Genomic DNA, 16577 nt, shown 5'->3' with positions numbered 1-16577 from the left:
CTCTGAAGGACAAAAGTGATGGGAGTGGAAAGAAGAAGCCTGCACTCATAAAACAGCATTTTTTTCAAAATCAGAAGGGGGACTTTGAACTGCTTGTGGGGTTAAATTTGAGGGCATTTCTGGCATTTCAGTTCCAGGGCCAAACATTGGCTCCTGGTCCCATCACTGTTTGCTCACTTCTGATATAAGGTTACCTTTTTCTACACTGTAGAGGTGGAGCCGGGGGTCAGGAAATATATATTTTTTAAAAAAACAAACTGACCAATATATAGGATTGCTCCTTTGTAGGGTAAGGAAAAAGGAAAAATTGGCGAATTGGGAGTGGAAAAAATCAGCTGATACAGAATATGGTCAAAATCCAGATTGCCTTCTCTTGTAAAATATGATGCACAGTGGAAAACTGTATGAGATCTTTACCTTGTTATAACTCTGGAGTTTTAATTGTACTGTTTTTTTTTTTCTCGTGACAGGAGCAATCGGAGTTGCTTCTGGAGTGAGAGAATTGGCCGTCTGCAAGGACGTTGCCCAGGGGACGCCCGGATGTTTTGATGTTTTATCATCCTTGTGGGAGGCTTCTCTCATGTCCCCGCATGGAGCTGGAGCTGAAAGAGGGAGCTCATCCGCGCTCTCCTCGGGTGGGATTCGAACCGTGGCAGCTTTCAGGTCAGCAACCCAACCTTCAAGTCATGAGGCTTTTATCCCCTAAGCCATCGGAGGCTCCTAATTGTACTGTTGATACAACATTTGTGCTAGAATATGGCACCAGGGCAATGCTTTCAGTGTTCAGAATCCAAATGTCAGTCTCTAGTCAAATCTACAGTTAAACAATGTTAGGAGACTGGATTTGGAAACACCTACAACAGAGCACTTGAAGAGTCATTGCCACCCAAAGTAGACAACCCTGGGCTAGGTGCACCATTCCTTGGAGTCAGAGTAGTATTCTTTACACAGGAACATCAAATAGCTTTTGCCTATAAAAAAGATTCCAAGAAATTCACTGAAAGCATCCAAAGATGAATACAATAGACGGCAAGATTTTGAGATTTCCACATCTCTTCTGGCAAGAAGTTATAAAAATGAAAGGAGATAAGAAAAAAGAATGAGCACTAATGAGAGCAAAAGAGAAGGCTAAAGTCTGACTTGGCAATGAGATGTGAATTGAAGGATTCTTAATGTAGAGAAAAGCTTTTCAATTCCACCTATGACTGTTGGGAAAAAATAAATACCCTCACATTATGCTTGAATTCATTCGTGTTGTAAATCTAACATCTAGTCATCAATGGTAACTAAAGATTCTCATTTCAGTGGGGCACAAATCTGGTTTGGGTTTTATTCTGAACTTTAAAGGAACTGTCCAAGAGGATCAGGCTGTTTTGCGGTTAGCGTTCAGCATTTTGGATAGTTCTTTTGAAGTCTCTAAGTTCATCATAGAGTTGGTTCACCATGCCACTGGTACTTAAAACAGTAGCCACCAGATATAAATTTTTATGTGTATGCCAACCTTAGACAAAATATAAAACTTACTACAGAGGCAAGGGGGGGAGGGGGGTGAAGAAAATGTAGCAACGTTTTTATTAGTTATGGTGGAAATGAACTACAGATAATGGACCATGTGTCAGAAACGGTAGATAGGACCCCAATTGCCCATTGTTACCTAGTGACTGGAGGGAATAAAATCCTTTAAGAATAAACCTTTATCTTCAGGTGGCAAGGGATCATTTTGCATGTTTCTTGAGTTGTAGAATCACACAACTATAAAACTATTTTCCATTCCAAGTTGTAAAAGCAGCTCAAAAAGCAATAGTGGTTCTAGGCTGCATCAGCAGGAGTATAGTGAGGGAAATAATAGTACCAGCCTATTCTGCTTTAGTCAGAACCCACCTGGAATACTGTTTCAAGTCCTGGGTATCCCCATCAGGAAGGATATTGAAAAGCCGAAAGATATCGGGAGGAGGGAAACCAAAATGGTTAAAGGTCTGGAAACCAAAATTATGAGGAGAACCATGGCGAGTTGGGTATGTTTAACCTAGAAAAGAAAAGGCTAAGAGCCATGTTAAAAATGTGAAAAGATACTATATTAAAGGCATAACCAGCATATTTTCTGCTGCTTCAGAGACTCGGACATGGAGCAATGGATTCAAACTTTAGGAGAAGAGATTACACCTAAACATTAAGATGAACTTTCTAATGGTAAGAGCTATTTGACAGTGGAATACACTGCCTTGGAAAGTGGAAGAATTTCCTTCTTTGGAGGCTTTTAAACAGAGGCTGGTTGGCCATCTCTCAGGAGTGCTTTGATTCTGTGTTACTGCATGGCAGGGGGTTGGACTGGATGGCTAATCTGGTGCCTTCCAACTCTATGTTTCTGTGAATATATTTTGTTCATTCGCTTTATGAAAATGGCCAGTTTTAAACTGACAATACTGACAATGCGAGAAAATTGTATAAACCTTTAAAATAAATGTGCATATCTGTTAACTCAAGCACAGACTGTTTTGTTGTATATTGAACAGATGCTTCAAGATGCCTCTGATCTTTCTTGGTGGGCAATAGGGACTGAGCATATTTGAACCAACAGCAACTGTAGCCCAGCATTGCAGATTGTGAGTGCACCCAAAAGGAAGGTGGAAGAGGGAAGGGCTTTTGAGCTGCTCTTATTTTTTGTTAAAATATTGCACACATGCGCATAGAACAAACAGCAATAACAATTGCTTTTAGGACAAAGTCATTATCTCTTCTGTTACAGCATTGTCACATGCCTTGTTCTTATTTATTATCTCTCAATGAACTTGCAGCTCATGTACATTATTTTCATCCACGCTTGAACAGCACGATAAATCAAGCTCCTTCCTTTGTCTGCAACCCATAAAACATCTAAAAACGGTATGAAAAAGCTGGCAGATGGCACACACTCATACAACTGCAAAGAAAGATAAAGACTATTCTGTTTACTTTATAGCATGGCTGACTGTTTATGGACATATTGTCTCCATGGAAATGATGGTTTATAATAATGGTAAGAGAAATAACAGGGGGGAAGGAAGGAGGAGGCATTATCTCTGATTTTCCAAGCACGGAGTTCATACTTTCTCTGCTGAATACTGTGAAATAAATATGTGCCTGGTAAAGAAAATATGCTGTATAATAACAACATATACAAATTGCCATATAAACAAAAATATAACATGTGTATTATGACAAACAGAAGATCCATTTGCTATAAAACTGCTTTGAGAAATTGGGATGGCCAGGATGTGACCAAAGGCCCTTTGTTCCCAGTGTCCAATCGGATGCCTATGGGAACCCCAGCATGAATGCAATAGCAGCCTTCACTGTTGCCAGCAGCTGGCATTGAGAAGCACACTGTTTCTGATACTAGATGACAAAAAGTCAACATGCCTAGTAGCCACTGATAATCTTATTTTTCATTAATGCAATCCCTTCCAAAATTATCCAAGCTTGCTGTCACTGCATCTTGAGGTAGCAAATTCCATTTTAATTATGCACTGAGTGAAGGACGGTCTTGACCACTCAGGACCATTCGATGACCAAGGGACTCTTATAGGGACAGGTTTTTCTCCTTACTATCTAGTTTTCCCCTTCTGATGTTGTTGCTCTGCGACTCCCAGCACACTTCACCATTTGCTATGCTGACTCGGGCTTCTGGAAGTAGCAATCCAACAATATCTGGAAAGAATCACATCTGGAGTGTGGTAGATTTCTTTTATACATAGGCTCAATGGACATCTGCTGCAGTGTGCCTTAATTACATATTTCTGCATGGCAGGTGCTTGGATAGGATGGTCCTTGGGGTCTCTTTTAACTTTATGATTCTAATTCAATTCAATCTGCAGACTTTAAAACTACTCTGACATGCCCCTCACCTTTGCTTTCCACTCCCCAAAATGGAACATTACCATAAAGTCTGACTGATGCACCACCACGGTATGGAGATGACCCTGCATCTTCTATGTCAGCTTATGTATATTGAAAGCCTTACCATCCCAATAAAGCCTTCCTGCAACTCAGAGCTGTGTGTCTGTCATTTTCAGTGCTCTTAAGGTTCATCAATAAAGTAAAGTGCAACTAAATGAAAATAGAGTGCAAAACTCATTACAGCTGACAAGCTTGCATATATCTTTACTCAGTGGTCATGAGTAGACAACTCAGCAGCACTAGTCTTAGTAAATGCCATCCTCTCCAGCTAAGAGGAGGGCTACACCAATTAGTCACTCTAATGGGACATGGAGACACGCAGAACTGAGCTGTATATATTATTTTTCTCTTGCATGTTTCATTACCTTATTTGACCTTTCTGTGATCTAATATTGTTGTCTTCAGGCATTAGTACCACTGGCTTAAGTCTCTCTTTTAAAAAGGCCTTAAATATATTTTTAAAGATTTGGAATCTCGCGGGCAAAGCCTAAACAGAATTTTTAATACTAAGAAGGAGCTAAATGTCTTTCCTCTTCTCTTTTCAGACAAACTACAGGTCATTTTTAAAGCTCAGATTTTAGAATTTGTAAAATATATTCTCTTTCCAAATAATGTCAATGGTGATTTGCTTAAATTATGAAGTAAGACCATTTAGCTTCTCTTAGTCCATAATTTGGTGGATATTGACTCTGTCATTTTATAAATTGGCAGAAGTATCACAGGACTACAACTCCCAGCATTCCATTAACATTGAACCATGGCAAGTCTGTTTCATCTTCAATATGACATGTGGCATGCTTCAACGTGGAGTTTTAGCCAACTAAAATATATATATTTAACTTTGCTGACTTTCGGGGTGTTCTCTGGCTTTGAGTCATTGCAAAATTTTGAAGCAATTAATGACTCAGAGCCAGAGAACATGTGCTATTTTATGTATAATTACAGTAGAGTCTCACTTATCCAACGTAAATGGGCCGGCAGAACGTTGGATAAGCGAATATGTTGGATAATAAGGAGGCATTAAGGAAAAGCCTATTAAACATCAAATTAGGTTATGATTTTACAAATTAAGCACCAAAACATCATGTTATACAACAAATTTGACAGAAAAAGTAGCTCAATACACAGTAATGCTATGTAGTAATTACAGTCTTTATGAATTTAGCAGCAAAATATCATGATGTATTGAAAACATTGACTACAAAAATGTGTTGGATAATCCAGAATGTTGGATAAGCGAGTGTTGGATAAGTGAGACTCTACTGTATGTATTTTATTATGTTGTATTTCTTTCTGGTGGAGGATTCTATATGTATCTTTTCGTATTTTCAGCTTCTTTGTTGTTTCTCAGCGACAGCCAGCCTTAGTTACTCCTCCTTGCAATATTTCCTAGTGGATGAATGTGAAGATACGTTTATTTCTTCTCTCATAGCATTGGTCCATCTTACGCACAAGTCTGTTGCACAAACAAAGTAAAATAAATTCGGAAATTTTCTGCTTGTGTGACACATGCAGGATCTGCAGCAATGTAACTCAACCATTAAGGCATTGTGCAAATCCCATGAAGGTTTTTGAAGAACAGTGCTAACAGCTAACTCTTCCTTCCACTCACAGTTCTTTTAATCCAAACCATTTTTTTGCTGTGAAATGTACAAAGGAACCATAACAAGTGCTCTTAATGCACAGTTTGTTTTTGGCCATTTAATCTTGAGTCTTTACATCTTGGTGAGAAGTCTGGCTCCCTCGTCGCCCAGAATGTGAAATGGGAGGCAGTTCTATCTGCAGAGAAAGCCCAGGAAGATCTATCATAATAGGCAATGGGTTTCTGTCTTGCTCTAATCCAGAACTTTCCAAACTGTGTATCATGGTTTGTTAGTGTCAACTGCAGTGTGTAGGTGAGTCACATCAATGTCTTAGTCTATGTGAAATAAGCAATAAATAATATATTTTTAGAATATACATAAGATATGTTGGGTCCACATACATTTCGTGAATACAATTTATGGATTGCTGTGAATTTTTTGGGCTGTATGGCCATGTTCCACAAGTACTCTCTGCTGACGTTTCGCCCACATCTATGGCAGGCATCCTCAGAGGTTGTGAGGACGTCAGGAGAGAATGCTTCTGAAACATGGCCATACAGCCCGAAAGACTCACAGCAACCTAGTGATTCCGGCCACGAAAGCCTTCAACAATACAAATACAATTTATGTTTGTGTCCATATTTCTAATAAGGGTTTGGTTTAAACCTGGTTTGCTAGTAAAACTGCATTACTGTGTTGAGAAATGATGCATGTCTAAAAAAAATGTGTCATCAACATGAAATGTTTGGAAAGCTCTGATCTAGTTAATGCCAAGCAGAATGATGGCAAACCCATACCAGTTACGGATTTTTAAAAACCTATATCATCTATCCTAATTTTTGTACTGGATGCATTTAACTTGCTTAAACTGGAAACACAAGGGATATATGTATTATATTGTGAGTGTATACGAGTAATGCTCATTCTCCTTACAGCCCCAATTTATCAAATGATATACTGATAGCTCAATCCTATACATGTTTACTAAGAAGTACATCCTAGTATATTTAATGGATTTTACTCCTAGGGTATTAATTTGATTGCAGCTCACACTTCAAACCTCAATTTTACTTTTTCCAAATACTCTCAAACACTGCTGCAGAGTCAACTTTTTTGGTGTGCTGCAGGCCTCCATTACGCACACAGAGATTCCAGCTGCTGCTGCTTCCCACCTCGTGCTTCCAATTATAGACACAGTTCACAGGGAAGGTGTCCTGGCTATTGTCAACACAATATGGAGCTCACAGCAGCTTCTGGAGTCTTTTTTTCCAGTCCTCAGAAACAGGAAAAAGAAAAGTCCAGAGGGCAGGTTTTGTTCTCAGGTTGTTTAGCTCTGTGAATGTCTGTCCTCTATTTCACATGAAAGCCGCCTGTCTCTTCGGGGATTCTAATTTTAGAATCCAATCTATAAGGTGCAGAACAACTTCCATTTCCAGGAGAGGAAAAAACACCAACACTATTTTTAGGGATGTTTTAAAAATAAAAATGATGCAGATGCTATTTAAATATCCCAAAATATAAGTGGATCCAGACATTTTGAGGCAAAAAAATCCAAGGAGCAGATGCCCACCCCATATAGGAAAAATAAAATCATTAAGCCATCAAGACTGTCTAAACAGTTCAAGATAGCCACTTTAAAGATCGTTCTCATATGATCTTTTCTCATATAATACGGGGATAAAGTTGCAACAATTCAACAAAAATGATGGGAGAAGCAACAGCTCATGTGGGAGAAATCCGCAGCATGGCCATCCAGAAGAAATATTTATCATTTTTCATGAGTCTAGCATGGCTTGAACACCTTGGGCTGAAGGATGTGAATTCAATTCCCCAACACCACAGAGGTCCTAGGTTGGGCATTTGCATTGCACAGATGTGGCAGAATAGGATTTTCCTTTGCTTGCCAGTCTTGCATTGATTTCACCATTCACTTTGATTCTTTGGTAAGGCCCTGCAGATACCTTCCTCCTTAGTCAATAGGCCATGGTGGGTAAAATGCCAACTGCATGGGACAGAAAGTTTCCACTTTAGGTGGTCTCACTGTCAAAGGATGAATGTAGAGAGCCTTCTTATTGCAGATGCTGGTCTTTTAAGAGAGCTTGATAAGCAAAGATGAGCAAGAGAAAAAACATGACCAATAGGAACATGAGGCAGGAATGAAGACATACCCTAAATGTTAATCTAACTAAAGGGTATTCTTCAAAAGTTTGCCTATTGGGTGAGAGGGACAAGCAACCCATCTTGGAATATTGAATCTTTTACTACTGGGAAAATTTGAGACCATCCTCTCTAGCTTAATACAAGGACTTTACCTCTGAGATATTGGAAGGAGCCTCACTGAACAACTCCACCTTCCCAAGTGTCATGTCAGAAGATTCTTGTCACACTCTCTAGCAGCAGTCTGTCTTGCCTGCTCAGTGTATCTTGCCACTGTAGGATTTTCAACTATCTAGGTAAAGGTAAAGGTTTTCCCCTGACATTATGTCTAGTCGTGTACAACTCTGGGTGTTGGTGCTCATCTCCATTTCTAAGCCAAAGAGCCAGCATTGTCCGTAGACACCTCCAAGGTTATGACTGCATGGAGCGCCATTACCTTCCTGCCAGAGCAGTACCTATTGATCTACTCACGTTTGCATGTTTTCAAGCTGCTAGGTTGGCAGAAGCTGGGGCTACAGTGGGGTTCAAACTGGCGACCTTTTGGTCAGCAAGTTCAGCAGCTGTGCCACCAGAGGCTCCGAACTTTCAACTATTTACAATCCTATAATATACAATAATATATGATGGACAAGCTTGGCTTCCAGACCACGCAGAATGTCCATCAATTGGAGGGAAACACAAACCCCCACTACACGAGCACCCCAGAACCACATCCTTTTATATTCCTCTACAGTCCCTCTCAAAATGATGAAGAAATGACATGCTATGATTTATCACTATTCTGGAAGAGACTTCAAAACAAAATAGATATTTTGGCTTGCTATGAAGGGGAAGCCTGTGGGAAATTTGGTCCTTGGTTCTCAGTTGCGTATCCCTTCAATATAGGCAAAAATGTAAGCAGTCCTAGCAGGACTTTACTTAGCAGGATTTTAGACGCTTGTCTGTGCACCACATCTTCTCTGGTAGATTTGATCAGCATGGAACCCACAACCTAAGCTAAGTAATGGAAGACAAGAATACCAAGACTGAAAGCAGAACTTTTACATCCAGATCGATATATATATATATCTAATTAAGTCCTGCATAGACATCATTGAGAGTACAACAGCTGAGTCAGCTTTTCAGTGAGTACAATGCCAGCTATTGAAGTTATGAACCAGTCAGATACCAGAAAAGTGTTCAGGCACTCAGTGATAGCCAGGCTTATACAGGTACTAAGCAATTATGGCAGACATACATTTCTTGGCTCACACACCATTTGCACCACATATAAGTAATCTTATTAAAATGAAAGGCAAACTTGCTCTAACTCAATTGCCCCAATGGGTTCATTTGCCCCTGTTCCAAGTAGACGCAAGAATACTATGCAAATAAATTCCCTCTCATTTCTCTGATAAAAAAACAGTGCAATTTTGTTTGCTTTAATTAAAGCTATTTACAGAGGATTATTACAGCAATAGCTTCTGCAGAACGCAAGGGCAGAAATGACGAGGATAAGATATAATCAATTTTTGGAGTCATGTGACATCTGCACAACAGGCAATGTCTTCCAAGTAGATTGTTTTCCAGGCAATGTTAGAAAACCCAAGACAGCTTTCTCTTTTTGTATGCCTTTAGAATATTATATAGAATAGGGATTGGCACAAAGAAATCGGGGGACACAATCCCTTTTGTAACCATGAAGTCCCTACATGGTTTGGGGTGCTTTTGCTGCAAAACTGCATGGAACCTCCCTCCTGCTCATGAAAACATGTAAAAACACTTCCACCTCATCCTCACAAACACATCAGAATCCCAGTAGCTCCAAATACTTCCGTTTTCCTCTACACATCTTTTCAAAGTGTCTACAGGAAGTGAACACATGAGCATGAGTGGGATACTGAGACTTGTGAGTGTTGTGTGGAGCTGCAGGAAAGTCTCAGGAGGAAAAATTACCCCTTTCCCACCATCCATTTGCTTACCCTGGTTGAGAGAAATGGGAGTTAGGCTTCAATATAACTGGAGGACAAACCTGCCCAGGATGCATGTGAAAGACAAAATAGATACCACTCAATGCAGGCACATTTGATGGCAACTGGTGAATTAGAACACAAGACATTAGGACCAGTTCATTACAGATTTAGGAGACTTTTCTTTATCTAGGTTCCAGAGTTTTTTTTGTTTTTATCAGGAAAAATTTCCACAGCAAAGGGCATGAAGAATGTTAAGAGAGCAGTCACATCCTTCAGCTCCAAAGAATATTCTATCGATATTTTTTCTGCAGTCCAGGTCTGTGGAGAGCGGTGATGATTAGTAAGAATTGTCAAGACTTCAACTATTGAGATTTTGCCTTTTGGAACAGTCTGAACATCCAGCTGGCTTAAATTGCCTATGTTTGTAACGCTGCGTTCTTCAGTCTTCAAACTTCTTCCTTTGTTCACCTAGAAGACGGAAAATTTAAAAAGGAAACAGTTTTATTCCATAAGCATTACGTGCATTGCTTGTTTTCAGTTAAGGCTTTCCCTCCCTACTTTAACAGAATATAACCAAAGCCTACGAAATGGGACATTGACAGCATGAGATGTTTTGAATCTCCCCCAAAGGGAAGAGAGAAAGAGAGGTCTGAGTGCTAAGAGGGAGATCAACAACATGCCTCCCCTCCAAATCCACTATATAATTTTCCATGGCTCTTGCTTCTCTGGCATGGGTGAAAGCAAAATGCAAGTATTTGTGAGAAAACACTGGGGCACTGGAATCATAGGTATCTCATTCTCCCAAAAGCTCCATGGAAGTTAAAGCACCCCTGGAGCTAGCACACATCATTGTCTGTATATTGCAATCGCCACTAGGGAAATTATAGAAATAGGAAGAAAAAGAGAAAAATAAGAAAATATGGAAATAAGAAGTCAGCAAGACCCACATAACAGGCAATTTCCAGGAGCTAGAAGGCCAGGCTGCCCCTTCCAAGTTGCACCTCTCTCCACTGCTGCTAAATCTCCAATGAGAAAGTAATCCTGTCTTGTTCTATTAACAGCATTTTTCTTTAAGGCAGTGGTTCTCAACCTGTGGGTCCCCAGATGTTTTTGCCTTCAACTCCCAGAAATCCTAACAGCTGGTATACCGGCTGGGATTTCTGGGAGTTGTAGGCCAAAACACCTGGGGCCCTCCAGGTTGAGAACCACTGCTTTAAGACATTATGCATCCCATGCACTTTCCTTTCCAGCAGATTACCCCTTGCAGGAAACCTTGATCACATGAACTGGCTTGTCAGCAAGGTGTGTGGGGAGCATTTGCCTTGTTTTAAAAGAAAATACGCTTTTGAGATTTTTTTTCACAGGAATTGACCACTGGCGTGATCCTTGCAGGCCACGTGCTGATTGCTTCTCATATGAATCCCTGAAGATTCTTCAGAGATCTTTCCACAGATTATCTCCACTGAATGACAGGGATCTGTCTTTCCTCCAAGTATTTTAGCTGTAATATATTTTATACTGCATTTTTCTTATTTAATCCATAAATAAGTATTGCATTTACTTTTCTGGAACTGTCAAAGAATTGAATAAAAGTTTTGTTATTCTGCAGACTAAAAATATAAAAAACTTCTTCGCCATATCTTCTAGAAAGCTTAAGGGCCAACCTCTTCTCAGAGGCCACAGAACAAGGGTGGTTGAACCCAAAGGAAGGCATTGAAATGCCATATATTTTAGCTTAATGTTCTTATTGCTAGTAACCTAAACTTCTTATTGCCATTTTCAATAGCTACCAACAGTAACTCCCAAAGGGAGGCAGAAGGGGAGACTTTATAAAGAGTTAGGAAACTACAGAGTGGGTCACTGAAGAAGAGCAGAAGGCTGGAATTTGAAGCTAGTGGGACCAGATTTTACTCTGTAGACTGAGGTTGGTCAGATTTTGCCTCCTGCCTTTCTAGATCTCCTACTTGCTTCCATGGACTTATTATTAGCAAAATGCTACAGTAAACAACAAGTTTTGCTGCTTGAACAGCCATCTCAAACATCTCTAAGTACTGCTGGAAAAAATCCCTGTCTAAAAGCTTCAGACTTGCTAACAGTTAACAATGCTGAATAAGCAGAATAATAATCATACTGGGTACAAAAAATATTTGTTTGTTTTTTTAACTTGGGCATTTGTCTGCTTAAAATTAAATTGTGAACCGCCCTGATCCTTCCATATTAGAAAACATAGGCTGGTTCAGCTGATTGTGTTTCTCAGCTAATGAATGCAGCACCACAGGAAATCTATTTTTATCTCAAGTCACCCCATGCACAGTGTTTATCAACAGGGTCATTTCAAACACAAAGCTCTGAGTGATCAGGTATTGGCTAGTTAAGTCATATAGATCAAAGCATGAGTAATCCAGGATCTGGAGGCCACAGAACTACACAGATGGAAGGCATCTTAGTCCAAACTTAGTCTCATTCTGGCTCAGTGTGGGAACCAGATGAGAAACTCTCACCAAAATACTTTCAGCAAAGGAACGTCTCTTTTTGCAGCAGTCTGTCCCACAAAAAAGTCTCCCAGTCAAGAAATATCTCCAGACATCTCCTTCTCCAGAATTTCTACCCAATTCATTCAATTACCTAGTTTTTCCAGAGGTCTTTTTTGTAGGACTGCATGTATAAAATGTGAAGACTGTTATCATGCCAAGTCCAAATCGTAGCTCAATGCTGAATTAAAATAAGGTTTCTCTGCCTATCGTTGTTTTAAAATGTAGACAAGATCTAAACAATCTTGCTGGCCACATAACCAGAAGGTGACAACACAGGCTCCTTGGCTTGAAAATTGAGAAAAAACACCTTCCAGAGCCAGAGATGAGCAACACCTCCAGATGCCAGAAATGAAAGGAGAAGCCTTGACTTTGTTTGTGTGTCTCATGTGATTGTAAATGCATTTAATGTTTGCTTTTGTATGTAAATGCTGTAATCCGCTCTGAGTCTGAGGGGAGAAGGACAGAATAAAGTGTATTATTATTATTAGTAGTAGTAGTAGTAGTAGTATGCAAATACAAGACTTAATTTATCACTTTAAGTTTATCTTGGTCTGAACCTGTCAAGTTTGTTTTGAAGTGTGATGATGCCTCCTATGGCACTCACCTGAGTAATCAAAAAGAAACTCAGGTTAAAGTTTGACTGTCTTTGTAATACATCAAAACTCTTCGCTCAGTTCTGGAATTCAGTCTTACACTTGTAACTGATTCTACAAACTACCACAGTTTATTTATGGAGTTTTGCTAGTCTAAGTACAAATACAAAGGAAACTGAGAAGAAGGAGAGGACAGGAACAACTTACTTCCAAAATGAGAAATCGGAAATTACCTGTATAGCAGTGGTGATAGGACAGAAAGGATCCTTGAATGTTTTTTTAATTCCCTACAATATGTACTAATTAGGAGCAATGAGAAAGCAAAAAACAAGCAAGAATGCATTAAAGGATAAAAAATTATTTCCTAAAATTATAACTGAAATGCGCAATTATAAAAGATTTTAAATAGAAGATTAAATGTGACTTAGCCCCCTTCTATACTGCCATGCAATCCAGATTATCAAAGCAGATAATCTGCATTATCTGCCTTGAACTGGATTACATGAGTCTACACTGCCATATAATCGTGTTCAAAGGAGATAATCTGGATTTTATATGACAGTGTAGAAGGGGCCTTAGAACTGCAGGACAAAAAAGTGGGTACTACCCTTGTGGCTGGTATATGTTTGAAAAGGAGAATGAACCTATGTAAGTGCTAAGAAGACAATCCTACTCACCTGTTTAGGGGGATCCCTGGAATCCACGTAAACGTCTTTTAATAGAGTAACAAGGTGCTCATCTTTTTTCATAATCTCTTCCTGGAATTCAATCGAGCCTAATGGAAAATATGCAAATCTGTAATTATTTGCTATTTCTCCCTAGATTAAGTAGATGTTACATTTCTTCATGAAATTATAGGGAAATTATTTGGTTTAAGTGTTGGGAATATGACTCTTGGAACCCATGGTTTAAATTCTTTCGTCTTTATGGAAAACCACAGTATGACCCTGGGCTAGTAGCACTCTCTCAGCCATAGGCCCCTTCTACACTGCCACAGAATCCAGATTACCGTAGCAGATAATCCACATTACCTGCTTTGAACTGGATTATACGAATCTACACTGCCATAGAATCCAGTTCAAAGTAAGTAATCTGGATTTTATATGGCAGTGTAGAAGGGGCCTTAGAGGAAGGCAATGGCACACACACAAACAAATCCTGGTGAGAAAGCCTCTAGTTTGGTCACTCCAGGGTAAATTGAAATTGGAAGTTACTTGAAGGTACATGACACAAACAACTTCATATAAATAGAGGAAGTATAACTAATTGAGTAAAGTGCCGTTTTCAGAAGTCTTGTTAACAACACACATCTCTCCTAATATTCCACCATTTGGGACATTAGTTTCGAAATCCACATTTATTCATTTACTAATCATACAAGTTGTTATTCACTAGAGTGTTAGCAGTTCCAATGTTTTTAACACATGTCCTTTCAACACTTTATAATCCAGTTTCTGAATCCAGATTATATGCTTTGAATTGGATTATATGGCAGTGTAGACTCATACAATCCAGTTCAAAGGAAATAATCTGGATTCAGAAACTGGATTATATAGCAGTGTAGATCCAGCCACAGTTATTCTGAGAAGCTAAGGCAGAATGAAAGAAAAGGCACGAAAGAGAATAAAAGGTAAAGGTTTCCCCTGACGTCAAGTCCAGTCATGTCTGACTCTGGGGGTTGGTGCTCATCTCCATTTCTAAACCGAAGAGCCAGCGTTGTCCGTAGACACCTCCAAGGTCATGTGGCTGGCATGACTGCACAGAGCGCCGTTACATTCCCACCTATTGATCTACTCACATTTGCATGTTTTCGAACTGCTAGGTTGGCAGGAGCTGGGCCTAACAGCGGCAGCTCACCCCGCTCCCCAGATTTTAACTGCTTACCTTTCGGTCAGCAAGTTCAGCAGCTCAGCGGTTTAACCCGATGTGCCAACAAGGACTCCAGCCATATAAGTCTCTATATATGTAGTTTTGGATAGCATAGGGAAGGGTTAACACCCCTATGGAGCTTGTTTTCTGTCTGTGACTCTGTTCTAAATATTTCTGTCTCTGTGATAATTGGATTTGAAAAAAACAGGCCTGTTGTGGAAACAAGGATTGGTGAGGCAGATTCAGTGGAGACCCCTTTTCTCCATTAAACTCTTCCAGGAGTGAATTTCCCTTCCAAGGGGTAGGTTTCTCTCACTTCCTCTTGTCTCACCGCATTCTCATTACGAGTTGCTTCTATGTCAGATATTAGTAATTTGGGGACTGCCTATAACTGATGGAAATAGCTGCTGATTGCTCTTAGGTGAGGGTTCAGACCACAACTCCCAGCCTGCAAATCTCTCCTCCAATGAATGACGCATGCGCTCAGCAATGGGAGGGGCCAAGGGCGGCATGGCTTCCAGAAGCTCCTGGACACCAAAAGGGAATCTTCAATGTCAAATGGGTTGCTGTGCGTTTTCCGGGTTGTATGGCTACGTTCGAGAAGCACTCTCTCCTGACGTTACGCCCACATCTATGGCCGGCATCCTCAGAGGTTGTGAGGTCTGTTGGAAACTAGGCAAGTGGGGTTTATATATCTGTGGAATGTTCAGGGTAGGAGAAAAAAACTCTTGTCTGTTCGAGGCAAGTGTGAATGTTGTAAATGGCCATCTTGATTAGCACTGAAAGTCTCAGCTTCCTGCCCGGGGGGGGGGGGGGATCCCTTGTTGGGGGGTGTTAGCTGGCCCTGAAACCCCACTTGCCTAGTTTCCAACAGACCTCATAACTTCTGAGGATGCCTGCCACAGATGAGGGCGAAAAGTCAGGAGAGAATGCGTCTGAAACATGGCTCTGTGCCAGACATGGCAAACTTGGGCCCTCCCTCCAGGCTTAAGCGTCTGAGGGGGAAAAGGAAGGGGCCTGAGGCTGTTAGGAATGCTGGGAGTTGAAGTCCAAAACGCATGGAGGGAGGGCCCAAGTTTGCCAGGCCTGATCTACCCCGTAGGTAGAAGGAATGCCATGAGGCGCCGTTGCCTCCATCTCCCGCGGCGAGACTCACTTGGCTGCTGCTCCGTGGCGGCGGGGAGCGGGTGCCTGGGGGCGGGCGCGGGCTTGGTCTTCCCGATCTCCCGGTGCGCGCGGCTCTCCAGGTTGAAGTGCCTGAACACGCGGGTCACCCTCGCGCCCATCATCCCGGCACCCGGGACAATCCCGGGAACGCCCCTTCCTGCCTGCCTGCCTGCCTCCGAAGGGCTCCTCCTCCTCCTGTTCTCCTCCGCTTCTGGGCCCGAGGAAGCTCTGGGGCGACGCTTAGCGGAAGGAGGCCGAGCCAGGGGCAAGCTCTATCTATTACTGCAGCCAGGAGAATGGCATTGGCCTGCTGTGGCTCTCAGTGCTGCAACATTCACACTTTGCTTCCAACAGATAAGAAGTCTTTCTCCCACCCTGGACCTTCCACAGATCTATAAACCTCCCTTGCTTAGTTTCCAACAGACCTCACAACCTCTGAGGATGCCTGCCACAGATGAGGGTGAAACGTCAGGAGAGAATGCGTCTGGAACATAGCCATACAGCCCGGAAAACTCACAGCAACCCATTGATATTGATATTTCTACTCAGAGCTCATAGGGAGAACAATTTGCTGTTGCTCTTCAGAGATGTGACGCTAATTAAAATTCTTAACCAAAGCATGGTGTAACGAATAAGCCCCCCCCCCCCCCCCCCGTTTGTGTACCCAAATTAACAGTAGAGTCTCACTTATCCAAGCTAAACGGGCCGGCAGAAGCTTGGATAAGTGAATATCTTGGATAATAAGGAGGGATGAAGGAAAAGCCTATTAAACATCAAATTAAGTTA

General features: G+C 41.0%; 1 protein-coding gene across 1 annotated transcript; it reads right to left on the bottom strand.

Moving 5' to 3' along the window:
- Window positions 1-9070: 9070 nt before the first annotated feature.
- ndufaf4 (NADH:ubiquinone oxidoreductase complex assembly factor 4) lies at window positions 9071-15974 on the bottom strand. Its single transcript, XM_062969043.1, has 3 exons — window positions 15781-15974; window positions 13433-13530; window positions 9071-10096 (listed from the first exon to the last, which is right to left on the bottom strand). The coding sequence occupies exons 1-3, from the start codon at window positions 15911-15913 to the stop codon at window positions 9815-9817; spliced, it is 513 nt and encodes a 170-aa protein (XP_062825113.1). The 5' UTR covers window positions 15914-15974; the 3' UTR covers window positions 9071-9814.
- Between the last annotated feature and the right edge of the window lie 603 nt (window positions 15975-16577).

This window comes from Anolis carolinensis, chromosome 1 (genome assembly GCF_035594765.1).
Source record: "Anolis carolinensis isolate JA03-04 chromosome 1, rAnoCar3.1.pri, whole genome shotgun sequence".
Classification (NCBI taxonomy): domain Eukaryota; kingdom Metazoa; phylum Chordata; class Lepidosauria; order Squamata; family Dactyloidae; genus Anolis; species Anolis carolinensis.
Note: the sequence above shows the minus strand (reverse complement) of the source record. Positions and strands in the feature narration are given on the sequence as shown.

Excerpts from the sequence above, each read along its gene's own strand:
- ndufaf4 (XM_062969043.1), bottom strand. The coding sequence starts at position 15,913 with ATGATGGGCGCGAGGGTGACCCGCGTGTTCAGGCACTTCAACCTGGAG. Across the intron at positions 13,531-15,780 it reads CGCCACGGAGCAGCAGCCAA|GCTCGATTGAATTCCAGGAA; the intron begins GTGAGTCTCGCC and ends ATTTTCCATTAG. Across the intron at positions 10,097-13,432 it reads CCAGGGATCCCCCTAAACAG|GTGAACAAAGGAAGAAGTTT; the intron begins GTGAGTAGGATT and ends TCCGTCTTCTAG.